General features: G+C 44.5%; 1 protein-coding gene across 1 annotated transcript in view; it reads left to right on the top strand.

Annotated features, from left to right (window-relative positions):
- GALNT2 (polypeptide N-acetylgalactosaminyltransferase 2) overlaps positions 1–19,087 on the top strand; it is a 227,465-nt gene that overhangs the window by 176,919 nt on the left and 31,459 nt on the right. Inside the window, exons 7-9 of the mRNA XM_075531987.1 lie at positions 11,444–11,565; positions 14,796–14,883; positions 18,408–18,495. Coding sequence (XP_075388102.1) covers positions 11,444–11,565; positions 14,796–14,883; positions 18,408–18,495 — 298 coding nt within the window. The remainder of the gene's footprint in view (positions 1–11,443; positions 11,566–14,795; positions 14,884–18,407; positions 18,496–19,087) is intronic.

Raw genomic sequence — 19,087 nt, 5'->3', positions numbered from 1 at the left:
CATCTATTAAAGTGTATCTGCTCCTGAGTATAAATGAGAGTTGGCTTGGGAACGGTGTTCAAGTTAATTAATTGACATGTATGTACTCTAAGGCAAGAGTGCAAGGTCCATTCTAATTTACGTATCTGGGAAATTGGCTCTTCTCTTTCTTTTACAACCTTGGAAGTCTTTATGAGTTTAGAAGAAAAGCAGAGACTTTTCATGATGAGTTTAATGACTCTTGCTCCAGGCAACAGATAAAGTAACTGGGATGTGAGTTTGACAGCCCCCTGGAGGTGAGTCATCCTGAGAAGGAAAAGCACACTGCAACTACAGGCTTATGCAGGTTTTGCAAACGTCAGCCTCAAAACTGCCGTCAGTCTCCTCCGTGCTGAAGGTGGGCTCTCTTGGTCTACTTTTTTGGCACTTGTAAGAGAGGCTCTACAGGGAAAAATGAGGTAATTAGTGCTCAGTGCTGCTGGTAGCAGGTTTGGTGGGAGCTTAATGCCAGTTGTCTGGGCCTCCACTCTGAAGAAATCTTCCAGTGTGGGAATGTTGCACAACTGTAAAACGGGTGTCGTTTTTGCTATTTGAGGGTGGCATTGATTCTAGAGTGGTGGCCATGTTCCTCAGTCAAGGTGGTACAAATGTAACATCTTTTTCATACTAGAAATCTAATTAACCCAAAGTGTGATGGAGTCTCTCTAGATACTGGCATCATCCTGTCTTAGTATCAACCCTGTTGTTCAGGATGGCTGCGCATTAAGACAGGCCTTGTCCCTAAGCATGTTGACCTTGCTGGACAAGCATCAGTCTCCTAAGCTTAGAATAAACCAAAATCTTGGCATCTACCATGTTAGTTTTGTTTTAAAAGCCTAAATAAATGTGAATTTAGACCCGAAGTGTCTGTCACATCGTCACCTGAAAAGGATGCAAAAAGAAAAAGAAGAAAAGAGAGATTACTTTCTGTTCAGGTTGACAACTTAGGATGGACACATCATCAACTCACCTTACTAGAGAGCACCACAGCAGGACTTTCAGATATCACCCTGCCCTTTGTGCGAGTGCGGATGCACACTTGAATGAAGAACTCGTTTGTGTGTTTGCTTTAGCGAGAAGAGAGCAGAAGGGACTTAAGGGAAGCCAGATGGTGTCAGATCTATACGGAAGAAGTGAAATTAGAATTAATTGAGGGAGAAAATATACACAGACACATAATCCCTTCTCAAGGCTCTTCTTCCTTTTAGAGCTCGCATATTTCTACATAATCACAAGTACAGAAAGCAGTGTTACTAGATGAGTAGGTAACTTTCTTCCCTGAAAATCGATAGTGAATGAACGATCTTCATGAAATGAATATTAGTGCTGGGAATTTCATATGCCAGAGAATCATTAAGGGGAATTTAAGATCATGGCTTGGCCTCACAGTCAACTAAATAAGAATTTCTGTATTTCTGGATTGGGCCTTGATCATGTGTATTTTAGGGGCCGGGGAAAGCTGCCTAGATGATTTTCGTGCACTTTGAAGGTTTAAGGCTTAACTCAAATCTCATTTTATGATGAAAATGATAAAGTCCAGAGAGTTTAAATGACACGCTCAAGACCACAGTCATATAATGGCATCTATAGGGCCTTCTAGAACAATATTCACAATGAGTTCAATCTTTTTTTTTAAATGCATTAGTTAGATGATCAGTTAGTATTTCTCTTTTAGTCTGTTGATGTGAAACATATTGACTGATTTTCAAATGTTAAACCAATCCTACATTCCTGACTCAAGTCCCACTTGGCTAGTCTATAGACTTTCCTAGTTCTATATAATACTGAATATTTTTCTTAAGAATATTTTCTTAATATTTTCTAGATTCATGAAAACATTGGTTGAGAATTTTCTTATAGTGGATGTTTTAAGTTTTAAAATCGAGCTTATAAAATAGACCTCAAACCAAGATGAAGATTCCCTGCTGTTTTATTTTCTGAAACATTTTATAGAATAATATGATTTTTTTCTTCCTTTAATATTTGACAGGTTAACCAGTGATGCCATTTAGTATAGGAGTTTTCTTTGTGAATTTTATCTCTCTTGCATATAAGACAGTTTAGATTTTTGGCTTCTTTTATGTCAGTTTTGGAAATTTATGTCACTCAAAATTTTTTTCCCATTCCATCAAAATTTCAAACTTATTGGCACAGATTGTTTATGATACTCCCTCATATTTTATTATCTGTAGTATCAAACACTGTCAATATTCCCTTTTTCAATACTTTATGTCACTTACATTTTCTTTTTCTTGATCTTTTAGCTAAGCATTCGCTGACTTTGTTAATATTTTAAAAGAACCAGTGTTTATTTCCTTCCTTCTAATTTGAGTTTTATTTGCTTTGCTTTTTATAGCTACTGAAGATATAATTAAAGGTTACTAACTTTCTTTTTTAATAGGAAACTTAAAGCAAGAAATTTCTGTCTGTTGTTGTTGTTGTTGTTGTTAGATACCAACCACTCAAAGCACAGGGTTCTATGTAGTGAAACTCCCCAGCTCTGGACAGTCCTTGTCCTGTCGGAGCCTGTGATTGCAGCCATCCATTCAGGGCCTTCTTTGTGGACCCTCTGCCTTTCCAAGAGACTGGTCTCTCCTGATAGATGGCCGAGGTAAATGAGATAAAATTTTACCACCTTTCCTTCTAAGGAATAGTCTGAGTATACTTCTTCTAAGACAGATTTGTGCATTCTTCTGATAGTTCATGGTATTTTCAATATTCTTCATCAAAATCGTAATTCAAATGCATCAATTTTTCTTCAGAATTCTTTATTCATGATCCAGTTTTCACATACATATGAAGAAATTTAAAATATCTCAAAGTGAGTTCTTCACTATTTAACACTTTAAATAGCTCTTTTAGAGTAGATTCCTTCGCCCTTTACAATACACAGTTTGAGGTCTTTACTGATTTTATAGCTATATGATGGATCCAAATAAAATTAAATTCTTGAAAACATCAGTCTTTTCTCCATTTACTATAGAATTGCTTATTGGTCCAGCTGTGAGGGTTTTGTTTGTTTGTTTTATGTTGATGTATAGTCTACACTAAAGATTGGAGTCTTTGATCTTCATTGGCTAGTGCTTCAAATCCTCTTCTTCGGGAGGCTAGGTTGTATCTGTTACATAACACAGGTTGTTCATCGGTCTTCCTCCAATTTTTAAACATATATAAATCATTTACCCGGGGGCTCGTACATCATTTGTAGCAATCCATACAGCAATTTTATCAAGCACGTTTGTACATATGTTGCCATCATCATTTTAAAAACATTTTCTTTCTACTTGAGTCCTCAGTATCAGCTCCTCTTTTTCCCTCCCTCCCACCCTCATGAACCTATAAATTATTTTTTTCACATCTTACAACACCGTCTCCCACCTCCCACTTTTCTGTTGTCCATCCTCTTGGTTGGGGGTGGGGAGGAGTGTTATACGTTGATCCTTGTGATCGGTTCCCCCTTCCTTCTCCCTCCTCCTTCCCCCTACCTTCGTGGTTTCGTTACTCCCATTACTGTTCCTGGGAGGGTTTATCTGTCCTGGATTTCATGTATTAAGAGCTCTTTTTGTGCCAGTGAACATGCTCTGGTCTAGCTGAGTTTGTAGGGTAGAACTGGAGTCATGGTAGTGTGTGTGTGTGTGTGTATGTGTGTGTGTGTGTGTGTGTGTGGTGTGTTAGTGGTGGGAGGAATGTTGTGTGTTTCTTCAATGCTATACTGCACCCTGGCTGGCTCGTCCCTTCCTTTTGACTCTTCTGTGAGAGGATAATCATTTGTCTACAGATGGGCTTTGGGTCTCCACTCTGCACTCCCCCTCATTCACATTGATGTGATTTTTTTGTTTTTGGTGCCTGATAACTGATCCGTTCGAAACCTCGTGATCACACAGGCTAGTGTGCTTCTTCCATGTGGGCTTTGTTGCTTCTCACATAGATGGCCACTTGTTTATCTTCACTGACTTCAATTTCCTGCAGTTCTCTTTCTCTACTGCTGCAACCAATTTTGGATTATCTTCCAATGTGTACTTGCTTGTGATATTAATGATATGGCTTGATAATGACAGCTCTGTGTTAGAATTGGCCCAAAGTCAGCTATCGTCCAGTTGGTTGGCCTGATAGCTGTCTTCCAAGTTTTTTGTCATAGACCAATGAATGCTTGTAACATTATATCCATTTGTTCAAGCAACTCAATTGGTATTCTGTCAATTCTTTTAATACTTATCAGTCATGCAATCTCTTGAAGTGGTTGAAGGTCAATGGATTCTTGAGGCATAGTGACTATACCTCGCATCTTCTTTTGATGATTCATTTTGTCATTCAATACTTGGTCTCCAGAGTGCTTCAATATTGTGCCTCTAACCTTGAATTTTTTTCTTTAGTTCTTCCAGCTTGAACAAATACTGAGCATGTTCTATCCTTTTTATGTTCTCTCAACTATTTGCATATTTCGTCATAATACTTTGTGTTCTCCAGGTGCCTTTTGAAGTCTTCTGTCCATCTCTTTCATAATTTCATCTAGTCACGTGGCGTGTCAGCATTCAAGAGCAAGTGTCACAGTCTCTTTTGACATTTCTTCTGGTCTTTCCTTCTTTCCTGACTTTAAAGACATTTACTTTCTTCATGAATGATGTCTTGGGTGTCATGATGTCATCCCACAACTCATCTGGCCTGGATTATTAGTCTTCAAAGCTTCAAACTTATACTTGAGGTGGTCTCTAAGTTCAGGTGGGGCAGACTCAAGGGCATATTTTGACTCTCGTGGATTTGTTTTAATTTTCTTCCTTTTCAACTTGTTCACTCATATGAGTAAATAATGGTATGTTCTGCAGCAGGCCCCTGGACTATTTTAATATTGAACTTATCCCCATTTCTTTTATATATATATTCCTGTTTGAGATACGGGTATAATGTCCCCATTTATGTTTACAATGAACTGGTCTTGCCAAATTGTACGCAGTTTCTAGTGTCTTTTCTATCACCAGTGTCATAATTATTTTTTCTAATGTTTCGTTTTTTTTCTATCATTGATTTTAAGGTTGATGTATAAATTAGAACATCATTCTTATTAAGTACTCTTCCTTCTTGGCATGGATCCTGTCTTTGACAGTGTGCTACTGTGACAGCATCACACTTCACAGTTCGTCCTGAGATGTTCGTTTTGATAAAGCATGTGACTCCACTGCTCCTCAGTGTATTATCCCCAGGATAGTGGACGGCTCGATTCAACATAACCAATTCTGGTCCATTTCAACTCACTAAGGCCTTGCTTAGTGATCTTTACACATTCCATTCCATTTTTTGGTAACTTTACTTCCTAGATTAATACTTCACAATTCCTTGTTCTTTTTATCGATGGGTTCTTGCAGACTCTTCTCATTTTGAATCGTGTCCCATCAGCAAATGACGGTCCTCAAAGCTTTGCGTCTTCCCCGTCACTATGTTTGATTCTGTTTTGAGGATGCGGCTTTGAGGATGCGGCTTTAAGCCCAGTCACATTCTGAGAGCCTTCCGATCTGAGGTGTTTATCTTCTGGTACAGCGTCAGATAATAAAATATTGTCCTATTCTTAATGCTTTCGCTGCCTTCTCGAAAAGTAGATTGCCACGTCTCCCTTTCACCTGGCATGTGTTAGTCTGTAAGCTCAGCTCCACCTGCCACCGTGGGTGCGACCCTGTTGTGATTTGAGGCAGCAGGGGCACAGCTCTCAGCGGCACGGCCACACTCAGGTACCACAGCTTACCAAACTAACAGGCCGGCGCTACTCTTCACCCGCACCCCACCAATTTTGATCTGTTGTATTTTCATGACACACCTGTAGTTGTTGATAGATGCAATTCTGGCTCCTGAAGACCCTCTACAACACAACACAACCCAACCCAGCCCTATGCCATCCTCACAATTATGGTTGTGTTTGAGGCCATGGTGGGAGCCACCATGCCTTCCTCTTTTTCCATCATCTTCTATTTTACCAAGCATAATGTACTCTTCCCTCTTCCAGAGATTGGTCTCTCATTGTCCAAAATACGCAAGACCAGTCTCCCCATACTTGCTTTGAAGGAGCTCGTTAGAGACATGCTAGAGATAGTATTCTTCTAAGACATGTGTTGGTCCTCTGGCAGTCCATAGTACTTTCAATATTCTCTGCTAATATCATATTCAAATACATTGATTCTTCTGTGGGATTTTTTATTCTTGTTCCACTTTTACATGCTTATAAAAATACCGTGGATTGGTTCAGGCACACCTTTGTCTTCAAAATGACTTGCTCTTCAGCATTTTAAAGAGATCTTGTGCAAGAGATTTGGCCTGCCTATGTTGTTTTTTGATTTCTTGGTGGCTGCTTCCATGAACCTTGATTATGGGCTAGGTTATTTATTTAACATTTTACACTTACAATAATAGCAAAAACAACCCCAAAATGCCCTTGATGGCTCTGTGGGAGACTCACTGCCTTTAGGTGAGAATTTGGCGTGGTTAGGTGGATACATACTACTGCTTGCTATGTCCCCAGTCAACCCATAGGCCAAGTGTTACCCAGTCCTTGCTGGGCAACCTTGCCCTCCTCTGACCCTGTGTCACTGTCAGAATTGACAATCGTGAGCATCCTCTGAGGCTTGTGATGGCCAGGCTTGACCACAATTCTTGACCCTAAACTGGAGTTACCCTGATTCATTCACTGGGTTGCGCACACTCCTCTCAAGCAATCTGCCCTGCTCTTACCTGTGCCTGCCCTGGAGTGGGCATCAAGGAAGCTCAAGGGCTGGGTAGATGTCAGATCCCATAGGTTTCCACAGGCCCAGGCACTTGAGTGCCCCATCTTATGACTGCTTCTGACCATAGCGCAGCCCATTCCTGTGGTCCCTAAAGGATCAGAGCTAAGACCAGACGCTGGGGTCCCACTTCATTCACAGCCTGAGGGCAGCTCACCTTCTGGAAACAAGCTGCCAATACCCTAGCCTCAGTCCCACTTGGGTACCTAGGACTCTCTAGGGAGCATCCTGTCCACAGCACCCTGATTCCAGCCCTTGTCTCTGCTTCACCGAGCACATATGTGTCTCCGAAGACTATGTCCCATCATCTCTCCTGCACAGTGAAATACTGTGCACCTCAAATTTCCTTTCTACTTGCACACGAGGTCTGCTGGGCAGGAATCCTATCAGGAACTTGGTGTTCATTGCTGCCAAATGTTTGTTACTGCTACACAATACCAGTAATACTCAGACACATTCTGCATGAGCACAGTGAAGTGTTCTGGAATGCCCATTCTTCTCAAGACTACCCATAGTCGTTATGGTCCACACAGTCGAATGCCTTTTCAATATAAACTTAATGAGTTATCGTAATATATGCAGAAATCATAATATTTACTCCAGTAATGAAGAGTTGGAGAGTGTTGGCAGTTTGTCAGTTGTGGTAATATCTCCACTGGTGGTAGGTTCTGGATCATTTTATCCCTGAGAATGAGGATGGCTTTTATAGGCAGAAAATCAGTGAGGGTTGTCTGCATGGTCCTTTTACTTTCCTTTCATCTGTTTCATGCTAATGTCTCATTGCTTCCCAAATCAGCCTGTCCACTTTAGCAAAGCCAGTAGACATGTGGGCCCGGGTTTTCAAACAACAGACGTCTCTGCTTTAGTGTTGAAAAAAACAAAACCAAAACTCCAGCCAATCCTTTCACTGGAGAAAAAGCCCACAACGTACAGCTTCTCTCCTTCCCTTCCTCATTGTTTCTTTGTTCTGCAGCATTTTTTTCCTCTTCAAGCTCCAGTAAGATCTGATCTGTCAGTTCTCCTTCATTCTTTACGAGCTGTTCCTTGCACATCAGTAACATCAGGTTCGAAATCCGTTGCTCTTGCCCTATCAGTGGTTCTTTCACTGTCTTTTCCATTGTATTACCCTCATCAAGTGCTTGGATTCTGTTCACAAAACTGAACAATCTCTTCTGTTTTCCACACATCATTTCCCCATAACTTCTTCCCCGGAGTGTGCAATGTTCCAGGTACCAGTTTGATTCACTGTGATGTGAATGCATCAGTTTGGAGACTTCCTGTATTTATTCTGACAGCATTTGCTTTTTGCATTTCAACACTTTGCCATCATGCATGTGCACACTTAGGATTAGTATATCTTACTGATGAGTTTACCCCAATATTACTAAATGTCTTTCTCTGGTAATAATACTTTTGTCTATGTACACTTTGTCCAATGTTAATAAAGCTATACCAGTTCTCTTGTGTTTACTGTGTACTTGGTGTATACGTTTCCACCTCTTTAATTTCAATATATCTCTGCATTCATTTCAGATTATACTAACAGGCAAATTATAGCTAAATGCTATCCCACCCCCAATTCCATCTAATGATCTTTACCGTCACTCAGCGTATTTAGTTCATTACTTCTGGTGTAAGTGTTGATATAGTTGGATTTGTGCGAACTGTTTTTGCTATATTTTTTTACTTGTCCCATGTGTTTTCATGGGGTCGCTATGAGTTGAAACTGACTCAACAGCCTGTAACAACCACAGCAGCAACGTGCGCTTCGTTCCTATGTTCTTTTCTGCTGCAATCAAGTGGATTCCAACTCACAGTGACTGTATGTAGGCTTTCTGAGACTGGAAATCTTTACAGGAGCCGTCATTTCCCCCAAGTGGATTTAGTAGTGTGACCATTGTTATTGTTGCTGTTAGGGGCCATCTATGATGTTCCAGTCCATAACAACACAACAGAATGAAACACTGCCCAACCCTGTGCTATCCTTCCAGTTGCTCCCATGCCTGAGCCCATTGTTGCAGCCATGATGTCAGTCCACCTCCCTGAGGGCCTTCCTCTCCTTCGCTGCCCCTCCACTTTACTTAACGTAATATTCTTCTTTAGGGACAGGTCTCTCCTGACAAGATGTCCAAAGTATGTAAAATGAATCTGGCCATCCTTACCTTTAAGGAGCACACTGTCCTTACTTCTTGCAAGACAGATCAGTCTGTCCTTTTAGCAGTCCATGGTATGTTCAATATTCTTCTCCAGCACCACAATTCAAGTTCTTCAATTCTATTTCAGTCTTCTTTATTCAGTGTTCGACTTTCACACTTGTATGAGGCAACTGAAAATACCGTAGCTTCTCTCAAGAACACCTTAGTCCTTAGAGTAACCTTCTTGCTTTTCAGTACTCTAAAGAGGTCTTGTGCAGCAGATTTACTTAATGCAACACATCTTTTGATCTCTTGACAGCTGCTTCCATGAACATTGATCATGGATCCAAACAAGGCAAAATCGTGGACAACTTCAACCTTTTCTTCTTTTATCATGATAGCTACCTCTTGCCCCAGTTGTGAGGATTTGGGTTCTTTACTTTGAGTTGCAATCCATACTGGAGGCTGCAATCCCTGTTCTGCATCAGCAAGGGCTTCATTCATGTCCTCACTTTCAGCAAGCAAGGTTGTGGCATCTTCACATCACAGGTTTACTAAGCCTTCCTCCAGCCCTGATTCTACGTTCTTCATATAGTGCAGCTTCTCTGATTATTTGCTCAGCATACAAATTGAATAAGTGTGGTGAGAGAACACGACCTCGTGGCACACCTTTCCTGGTTTTAACCATGCAGTATTCACCTGTTCTGTTTGCACAGCTGCCTCTTGATTCGTGGACAAGTTCCACATGAACACAGCGAAGTGCCCTGGAATTCCCATAATGTGCTCTATATGTACTATAAAGGAGCGACATTTCATTTTCTTTACAATTTTCTGACTTGAAGTAAACCCTTGAATACATAATGTTTTTCATCAAAATTGAAAAATTATTAGTCTTTTATTTCCTTTCATATTATTCATTTTTCTTTCTTCCCCTTCTTAGATCCAATCACACATAGGTTATACCATATGGTATTAACCAATAGATCACTTAGCCTTTCTTCCCCCCAGTAGTGTGTCACTTTGCTCATCAAATAAGTTACCATAGGTACTTGTGTATAAGTCGACCAGAATATCAGCCAAGACCCCTAATTTTACCACAAAAACTGCATTAAAAATGTGCTAAAAAACTCAGCTTATACACAAGTATAAACAGTAATTTCTGTTGATTGATCCTCAAGTTCCTTGGACCTCTAGCATATCCAGTTTTCTATTAGACTAAAATGCTTCATTTTCCTTTTTAGCTTTTTTTTCTTTCAGCTTTAGACTTTTCAGCTGACCTTTTTTCTGCTGAGTTTCCCTATTATGACCATTGTTTCTTCTGTGTTTTTGAATATAATTATACTATTTCCTTTTAAAACTTCACCTGCTAATTCCAGCATTTGGGTCATTTTAGGTTAAGTTTCTATTGATATTTTTGTTTCCTTTCGAGTGTGGATCATAATGTCTTGCCTCTCATAGGTCTGTGTGGCAATTGAGTTACTGGTGTATCACTTTGAAATTGGATAGGTAGACTGGCCATTAACTCTCGGTGAAACCAACCTGTATTCCTAGGTCTGACCTTTCTGGGGCCTCTATTGGAAGAACTGAGGTGTTTAACAAGCGCCACCTCCATTTTAACCAAACCCATTGCCGTTGAGCTAATTTAGCCCAAAGCAACACTATAAGACAAGCAGAATTGCTTCCTGGGGCTCCCAGGTGAAGTGTGCAGACGTAGACGGCACTGTCTTTCTCTCGCAGCATGGCTGGTGGGTGCAAACCACTGACCTTGTGGCCACCGTGCCAACCGGGTTCTTATTTCTCTTGGGAGGATTCAACTCCCAACTTTTAAGGGTTACAAAAAGGGCGTACACTACTTGTCCTCACTGATTGTGGATCGTGGTGGCATCTGCATATCTAAAGCCTAGCCTATATAACAAAAATCATTGATGACCACATCCAGATATAAATATATGATAAGGCTTTGGGTGATGATAGAAAATGTTTATTCTTAACAGAGCACAAGTGTATAGACTGTATAATTAGACCAACAGTGTAACTAATTTTGTATAAAAGCCAGGCAACGAGGCTCTGTCATTTCTATGACTTGTGATAAGTCTTAGAAGACAAAGATGCAGGCAACACTGCTGCCATTAAATCATCACTGTTGAAGTCAACACTGTTAGCGTTTTAAGTGTCTGGGTGACACCTTCCTTCCCTCAGTTAATTAGAAAGCTTGGTGGCTGTGTCAGAGGAAAGCGTTTTAAAAGTTTTTCCTTATCGTTGCTTGATAAAGGAGACTTCAATTATGCAGGAGCCTTTCGATAGAGATAGCAGTTCTTAGAAGATTGTCCTCCGAAACATCGAATTGCCTTTTAAAAATAAGGTGCTTGGAGAAGGTACCCGTAGGGGCATTTTGATCCCACCAGACGAGTTAGAAGCAGCCTGTGGGCAGAGCGCTGCCAGCTGGGATGGGTGGTGTGGGTGCGGAGGCTGCGTGTGGGAGGGCACTCTCTCCTGACAGACTAGCTTTTGAATTATTCTCCACAGGATTGATGCGCTCAAGGGTCCGTGGGGCGGATGCTGCTCAGGCCAAGGTGCTGACATTCCTGGACAGTCACTGTGAGTGCAACGAGCGCTGGCTGGAGCCTCTTCTGGAGAGGGTGGCTGAGGTGAGGCCAGGGCCCCTGCGTGGGGTGGGGCTCCCCTGCGCCTTTCCTTGATGCTGGATCAAAGGATCAAGCAATGCCTCTTGATTGTGCGTTCCAAGAATATATTATTTGTTGTAGGAATAACTGTGTGTGGGGGGGAGGGGCGGGGCAGGGAGGTGGTGGATATATCACTAGTACATGACAAGGACCTGCGGAGGCTGCTGAAACGTTGAATAGTGTAAAGCAGCTGCTGTTCTCCAGGGAGGAGCTTAAAAGTGGCAGAGAGCTTAGACAAGGCTTCCTGACACCCAGCAAGTGCAGTGTCTGCTGTGTGCCGCTCACATCTGAGTGGGAGTGCCAGGGAAGCCTGTGCTTGGGTGGCCTCCCTCCTCTCAGGAAGGCCGGCAACTTCATGCCCACAGTGTTGGCACCCTGGCCTTGAAAACAGTCAGACCCAGCTTCCAGGTTATGCCCAGGTGGGCTGAGCACAGGGTAGGTAGTCCATGGTGGCCACAGGGTGATGGGAGGATCCGTGCCCAGACTGTGGCTACTTTCTCCCATCTAGAACTAATATCGTTAATACAAAATTTAGCCTTTTATACTTTCTTCTCCCTTGTACTTGTTTTATTTGTTTTGTTTGATTCCGTCTAAGAAAGGGCCCTCTTGAGGTGAGGAGTGCAGACTTAATGAAATTGCCAGAGAAAAATCGAATGAGTGAGTAGCAGCAATGGGAAAGGCCGTTGAGGGACAGTGAGTCTAAAGAAGCAACGTTTCTAGTATTTTTTAATAAGCTCGTCAATATTTACTGAGGGCTAACTATATGCTGGGTGCTTTGTACGCATTGCCTTTACTGGAGGCCTTCTTTCCTCTTGTCGGATGAAGAAACTTGAGGTTCTGGGAACTGCAACCGCTTATTCAAAGTCACTCAGGTGACAGATCTAGGATTTCAAACCAGGCTTGACTGAGCCTCGGAGTGATTCAGTCTCACACACCAGTATAGAAGGAGAACCCTTCCCGCAACTACCACAGCCCTGCCTTCCTCTCCAGCAGGCTGCTTCCCGCTGAGAAGCCTCACGGCCATCCAGTCGATTCCAAGTCACAGTGACCCCATAGGAGGTGGCCGAGGCCTTGCAAATGTGTACAGAAATAGGCGGTCTCATCTTTCTCCCTCAGCACTGCTCGCAGGTTTGGATTCAGCAGTGAACAGCCCAATGCTTACCTGCCAGCTTCAAGCACAGTCAGCACAAAAACCATGAGCACATTAATTAATTAAGTCTGGAGGGGCCACTGAAGTACTCTGATTCTCAGAACTATTTAAAACAGCGGTTCTCAACCCGTGGGTCACAATCCCTTCCACAGGGGTTACATGATTCATAACAGCAGCAAAATTACAGTTGCTAAGTAGTAATGAAAATAATTTTATGGTTGGGGTCACCACGATAACATGAGGAACTGTATTAAAGGGTCGCAGTATAGGGAAGGTTGAGAACCACTGATTTAAAGCATCTCCCAAATTATGGAAGAAACGTATTAAGAATATTAATTTTTCATCGAGCCTTGTCATATGCAAAGAAAAAAAATAAATGAAGTGGACTTAGAAGGAAATCAGGGTAGTGTCTTTGGTCCCTTGCCTAAGTCTAGCCTGAGCCAGGCAAGAATTCTGTTCACCTTTGTTGCTGACATTGTGAGGTCCATTTTTGCTCCACGAACACAAAGGATATCAGAAGTTGAGGCTTAACTAGTGCTATGGGCTTCCTCCCAAGAACTGCAGGCTACACTGGTTAAACCCTTCTCTCTTATAGAGCCCATTAGGAGGTTGTTTATTTAGCCAAAGTGAGCAAGCGCACCTCTTTTTCTCTAGTCCTGTAACCAAGCATGGCGCTTTGCAAGGAGTGGAAACAGAGTATCTGCCGGTTGAATGAGAATGAATGAATGAACGAATGAATGAAGTTCTACTATTTCTTGAAACTGGCCCAGCAGCAGTGACCTACTATTTCAGGTCCTTGTTGCAGCTCCTCACACTTAGGTTCAGTTCTGCTCTCCCTGCCCAGTGAGAGTATGTGCTTTCAAATGCATGGCATCTATTCGTATCATTTTGAGCATCACAGCTCAGGGCTTTTGCTGGAGAGATTAGCATTGATTAATCTGGTCTCCCTGCCAGACTGTGAGCTCTTTGAGAGCAAGAATCTGTTACTCATTCTGCTTATCCTCAAAGTTTAGCAGAATGGCTGGCATATGATAGATACTTAATAGCGGAAAGATTTGAACGTCCCTTCCATTTCGTTAAGTGCCATATTTTCTGACCCGCTGTGCTATTTCTCTGTTCTCAGTGCACTACATGGTTTACTTTTCCTGAAAATTCTCCGCTGGGTGGTGTGGGAGCTTCAAGATGCTCTCTTTCTTTTTTCCTCTGATTTATTATGCTCAATCCTTTTACTCATTCATTTTATAGCCTTTCTTCTGGCTAACCCAGGGCACCTTAAGTGGCTCAACCCCTTTGTTGAAGCTCAGCATGAGGCAAAGTCTCACTGTGTCTCTCAGGCTCAATTATTCTAATTGAAAGGGGCCAAAGAAGTTAAAAGGCCTGTGTCCACACACCCTTAATCAGAAAAAAATGACAGGGTACCACAAAGAAATGGCCCATTCTAGGAAAAATCATTTCTAGGTAAACAGGGAGTGTGGAAGTCTCCAGTGCATTCTGTTTACCTCCTGCCAGGGTCCTACTGATAGCCTTCAAGTTACAGACCCGGGCCTGTAGAAATCTGTGTCTACTCTTTGTGCTGTAGGTATCCTAGCAATGAGTTCATCCTTGCTGGCTTCATTCCTGAGGCTGACCGACAGCAGCTAACAAGGGACTGAGGTTTCCATACGATTTACGAAAGCTTCCCTGCAGTCGAACATGTCCTGTGTCAGGAAAAGCTGCAGGGGGCCTGGGAAGTGCAGGCATGGGCTTGGCCTTAGGTCATCTGGAGAATGCCTGAGCCGCCCAGAACACAGAGCTGTTGTCTCTCAGCCAGTGACTTGCCCCGGGCTGCCAGACGTTCGGCTTCTCTCACTCAGAGCTTCGTGCGTCTGTGTGAGAGTGGGGAGCAGAGATGCTCTGCTGTGGGGGGGGGCACCCCCATTAGGCTTAAAGCAGTGAGTCTGACAGTTGAGTCTTCACCGTGACCTTTCAGTACACCGTCCTTCTCTTTGCGGGGTAGATTTGTGTGGGAGAGCTGCCCTGATGATTCCTCTCCTCGTTCTTTCAGGACAGGACCCGGGTCGTGTCGCCCATCATTGACGTCATTAATATGGATAACTTCCAGTATGTGGGGGCCTCTGCTGACTTGAAAGGCGGTAGGTGTCGGCACAGGTACCAGGTGAGGGTTGGCCTGCCTTGCTCTCCCCGCCCACTTGCGCCTCCGAGCTGTGGCCCCAGCTTTCACATGACAGTGTGTGCGCACGAGTCCAGAACATCTGTGTCCTCAATACAGCGCGCTGCAGAGAGACGGAGAGAAGCCACCTCTTTTAAAGAACCTGCATGCGCTTCTCTTTGCCCCTACTCTTCTGGAGCTTTTGTGAAACGCTGGCCGCACTGAGCAGCACGGCTTCAGTTTTGCCAGCAATGACAGGGCCCTGTTGTGATGGGGCGAGGAGACAGGCACCAGCACTGAGCGGCAGGGCCTGGAGAAACGTGTGGAACAGAGCATTTGTTGAGTTGAGAGGCCAGAGTTTGCCTGCAGCCCTCTTCTCTGACACCCTGTTGCTTTTGGCTGCGTGGCCCTCTACCTATTCACCCCTAACCCGTTTTCTCTACATAAGACCAAACAGCCCCCGAGGCTGGTGGCCACTCCTCCGGATCCCCACCAGTACTGTTCTGCCTTACGTGGGTCATTTTTTCGTCTGCATCTTCTCATACCCACCCCAAAGCGATTCGTCGGATACACTGTTTTCGCTCATAAGAAATGACCGAAGGCCCCAGAGAGCTTTTGCTTCTCTGGGTATACTTGTCAACACTATATGAGAAATGGCCACGAAGAAACCACTGAAACACGGAACCTGTGCGTGTCCATTCTGTTGGTTCCCAGGGTGGCAGCGCCGCATGCCAGGCGCCTCTGGAAAATGCCTCTACGCGCTTGTGAGAGAGGCAAGGGTGCTGGGTTGACCCATGTCCACACTTGGAGTACTTTCAAATAATACTATTAATCAGCCTTTTAGAATTTATTTTTCCATATACGTGTTTTATTTATTTTCTCTCACTCCTTAAAGAGTTGACTTGGGGTGAGGAGTGTAGACATAATTAAATTGCCAGAGAGAAAGAGAACGGACAAGTCGCAGCAATGGAAGAGGCAGTTGAGGAACAGTGAGTCTAAATACCAAAATTACTTGTAATTTTGATAAGCTTTTAAATATCATTTATTGAGGGCTAACTACAATATCTTTAATCAAGGCATTGCTCCCCTACTTCACAAAGCCCTGAAGGCCTGCGGAACCCTCATGGTCCCCACCATACTTGGCATTGCTGGTCTCGGTACAGGTACTTCCTAGTGCTTATTCAGGGCCACCGTCCGGTTGCCTCTTTCCGAGCCTGACTCTGGTCAGCTGTCACTACACTCAGGGTCTCTGTGGGACCTAAGCCCCAGCGATTCCACGATTCCACTAGCCCAGTAATGAATGCTTAACTATTACGCAGCTGCTTGGCAAACTTTGCCTCTGAAAATGCAGCTGAGGTCCTAGAAGTGAATGGAGACCTTTCTAAGAAACGGAAAGATATCACAGTTGTTGCCATGTGTGTGATTCACCCAACATCGGTGAACTAACTCCGCACCCTAGTGTCTCGGTGTCAAACACGGGCTGACTTTCCCACCTCAATGTTGTGAGCTGATTAGAAGCACATAGCATTCTCCTGACGGCCATATGGACAAAGAGCTAGCTAACAGTCTACCATCAAAAAAGCAGACTACACAATTAGAAAACTGGGCACCAGCCTTACAAGATAGAATGCTAGGGCCAGTCAGTGAGCCTCAGGCCTGGTCCTGACACTGTAGACTGGTTCATTCCACTCCCCCCACCTCCCCCCCGCCTTAGCTCCCATAGCCACTTCTCTCAGGCCAAGTCACCCAGGGGCAGGTTGTGTCACTGCCCTGCCTCTGGGCTTGCTGTCAGAGAGAGGAGGTCATAGTAGTGCCTCCCTCCCCGAGTCGCTATGAGATTGAAGGTTTCAGGACCTGGGAGATGCAGAGAGCAGCACTGGACCTGGTGCCGTGCTGGTGACAGGAGACCTGAGCAAGACCTCAGAGACTCACAGTAAGGGGCGTTTAACATTCTAGGAAGTTTATAAGAAGTGACGAGAAGAAAGCGTTTGTGTCTAAAACAGAGTAGTCATCCTCCCCACTGTCTGGAAGAGCCACGACTCAAGGTCTTTTTTTCTGACAGGGCTACTGTTTGGCCCATGCAGTCTGAGGGGGCGAAGTGTTCCTTCAGGGCCATAGGCCTTCTGCTGAGCCTGAGGAATGGGGCCGGCTCGCTCTGTGAGCATTGTATTCAAAGCCTTCGGACAGAGCTCAAGGATGATGGACTTTTAGCACATTTTTGACTAGTCCTTTTTGACCAATTCTCTTCTGACCAAATTAATACATTAATAAAAATAATACGGGAGTTATGGAATCCATAAAGAAAGAAAGTGACTACCATACCAAGGAGCTTTTTGAAGCCTTCGCTGCCTCTGGACAGCGTATGACTTTGTCTTCCCGGTTTGCGGGCTGTTCCCCACCCCCACCCCGCATGTGGAAGGAAGTGTGTCTTCTTTAAAGTCTGAGCCTGCATTGGTTTCTTCGGGACTTTTCTCTCACTGCCTTCAGCCACCAGCCACTTTTGCCTGAGCCTGTTCCATCGAGAGCTGGGAAACCGTTTTCTACAGATGCCCAGGTTGGGCTATAGCACAACCTACACCCAGTCCCCTTGTCTTTACTTGCTCAGACTCTGTGCACCGGGGTGGCCCAGCAGATGGCGCCCTGGATTCACAGCTTGCAGATGCCAACTCCAGACTTAGGCTTTGCAACAACTACCAAAAAGCCCCTCGGACAAAAGTCAGAGGCAGAGAGCCCAGGAGGCACAGAGTAAAACTAGACGAGGCTGAGCTTGCTCCGCGTGCCTTCTCAAAGGCAGGACCACAAGCTGCAGGATTTGCCAGAATGCGTTTGCTGACCTGTCTGGAGCACATGACCCAGGTCCCTTTGTGAGCAAAGCATGGCCATCTGTGTGCCCAGGAGGCTTGATGCCATGGTTGTGCCCTGCCATCAGCCCAGCCCCAGTATGAGGCACATCCTCTCCTGTCCAGAATGGCCTGTGGATTCTAGAATGGAACTTGTCCAACTTGTCCAGAGATGGAAGGTCAATTGTGTCCCGTTTGCAGCTGCTTTTACACTCCCTCCCACCAATTAGATGGAAGTTTGCAGGGCCCGAGAACCAACCCTACTCGCTCTGTGCCCTCTTTAGCCTGGTCCTAGGGTCACCCAGGCAGGTTTTCCTCCCGGTCACCCCTTCCGCTCCCCAGCCTCCTTCCAGCGTTGGGTAGGTCACTGTCTGCACCAAGACCCCAGTTCTCCTTTTCATTTGCTTTGGTTCTTGCACATTTGTAGTTACAGAGAACTCTGACCCAGAGGTTTTCCCTCTTTGGGGAAAAAGGTATAAATACGCTCCCCTCCCTCCCCCTTCTGACCTCTATGCCCTGGTCTCGCTCTCTTCCAGCCAGAACCCCCTCCCTTTGTTTTCTTTTTCAGTAATTCTTGTGCAAATATCAAGTGTTTCTAAAGCTGTAAGGGAATTCACGTGACCAGTCTCTGATGTCAGTGGCCTGAGATTCTTTTCTGTCTCGGCAGGTTTTGACTGGAATTTGGTGTTCAAATGGGACTACATGACCCCTGAGCAGAGAAGAGCCCGCCAAGGGAACCCAGTGGCCCCAATAAAGTAAGTGTCATCCCTGCAGGAGCGTCAGCCAGACTCTAGGGCTTTGTTGTCCCTGGACCGAGTCAAGCCCCTGCCTCCGAGACTCCCTTTGGCCAAACTCCAGGCAAGGCGCTGTCTGTGCCATAGAACACAACCCACGGAGGCTTCCTTCAGATGCAGTCGGCTACGTCTTTATCCAGTGGATACCCAGTTCTGTGTGTTCTCACGCGTAAAGCGGAGCATTTTCATAGCAGAGTGGGGTCTCCGGTGGGTCTCTGTGACACAGTAACAAAGGGCGAGTCACAAGGGCAAGTCCCGTTCACTCCAACCTGGCTTGTCCGCCCCTGCAGAACTTCACTCTCCTGTTTGTCCACGGGAAAGGCCGCTTATGTTCGCACGTGAATCGCTGGAAGATCCCCTGACCGAGCAGCAAAGACAGGAATGTCAGGGAGTAGGACGTCTTTCTCTAGCCTGGGAGAACATGTGGGGAGCTAGTGAGGGTAAACTGTCACACACAGCTGAAGATGACTTTGCACAGACTAGCCATGGGGTACATTTGCCCATCCTTACTCAGCATCTGCAGGTGCCATCCGCTCATGCCGCATTCCGGGCG

This window comes from Tenrec ecaudatus, chromosome 1 (assembly GCF_050624435.1).
Source record: "Tenrec ecaudatus isolate mTenEca1 chromosome 1, mTenEca1.hap1, whole genome shotgun sequence".
NCBI lineage: Eukaryota > Metazoa > Chordata > Mammalia > Afrosoricida > Tenrecidae > Tenrec > Tenrec ecaudatus.
The sequence above is the reverse complement of the archived record's forward strand: the minus strand, read 5'-3'. Positions and strand labels throughout refer to the sequence as shown.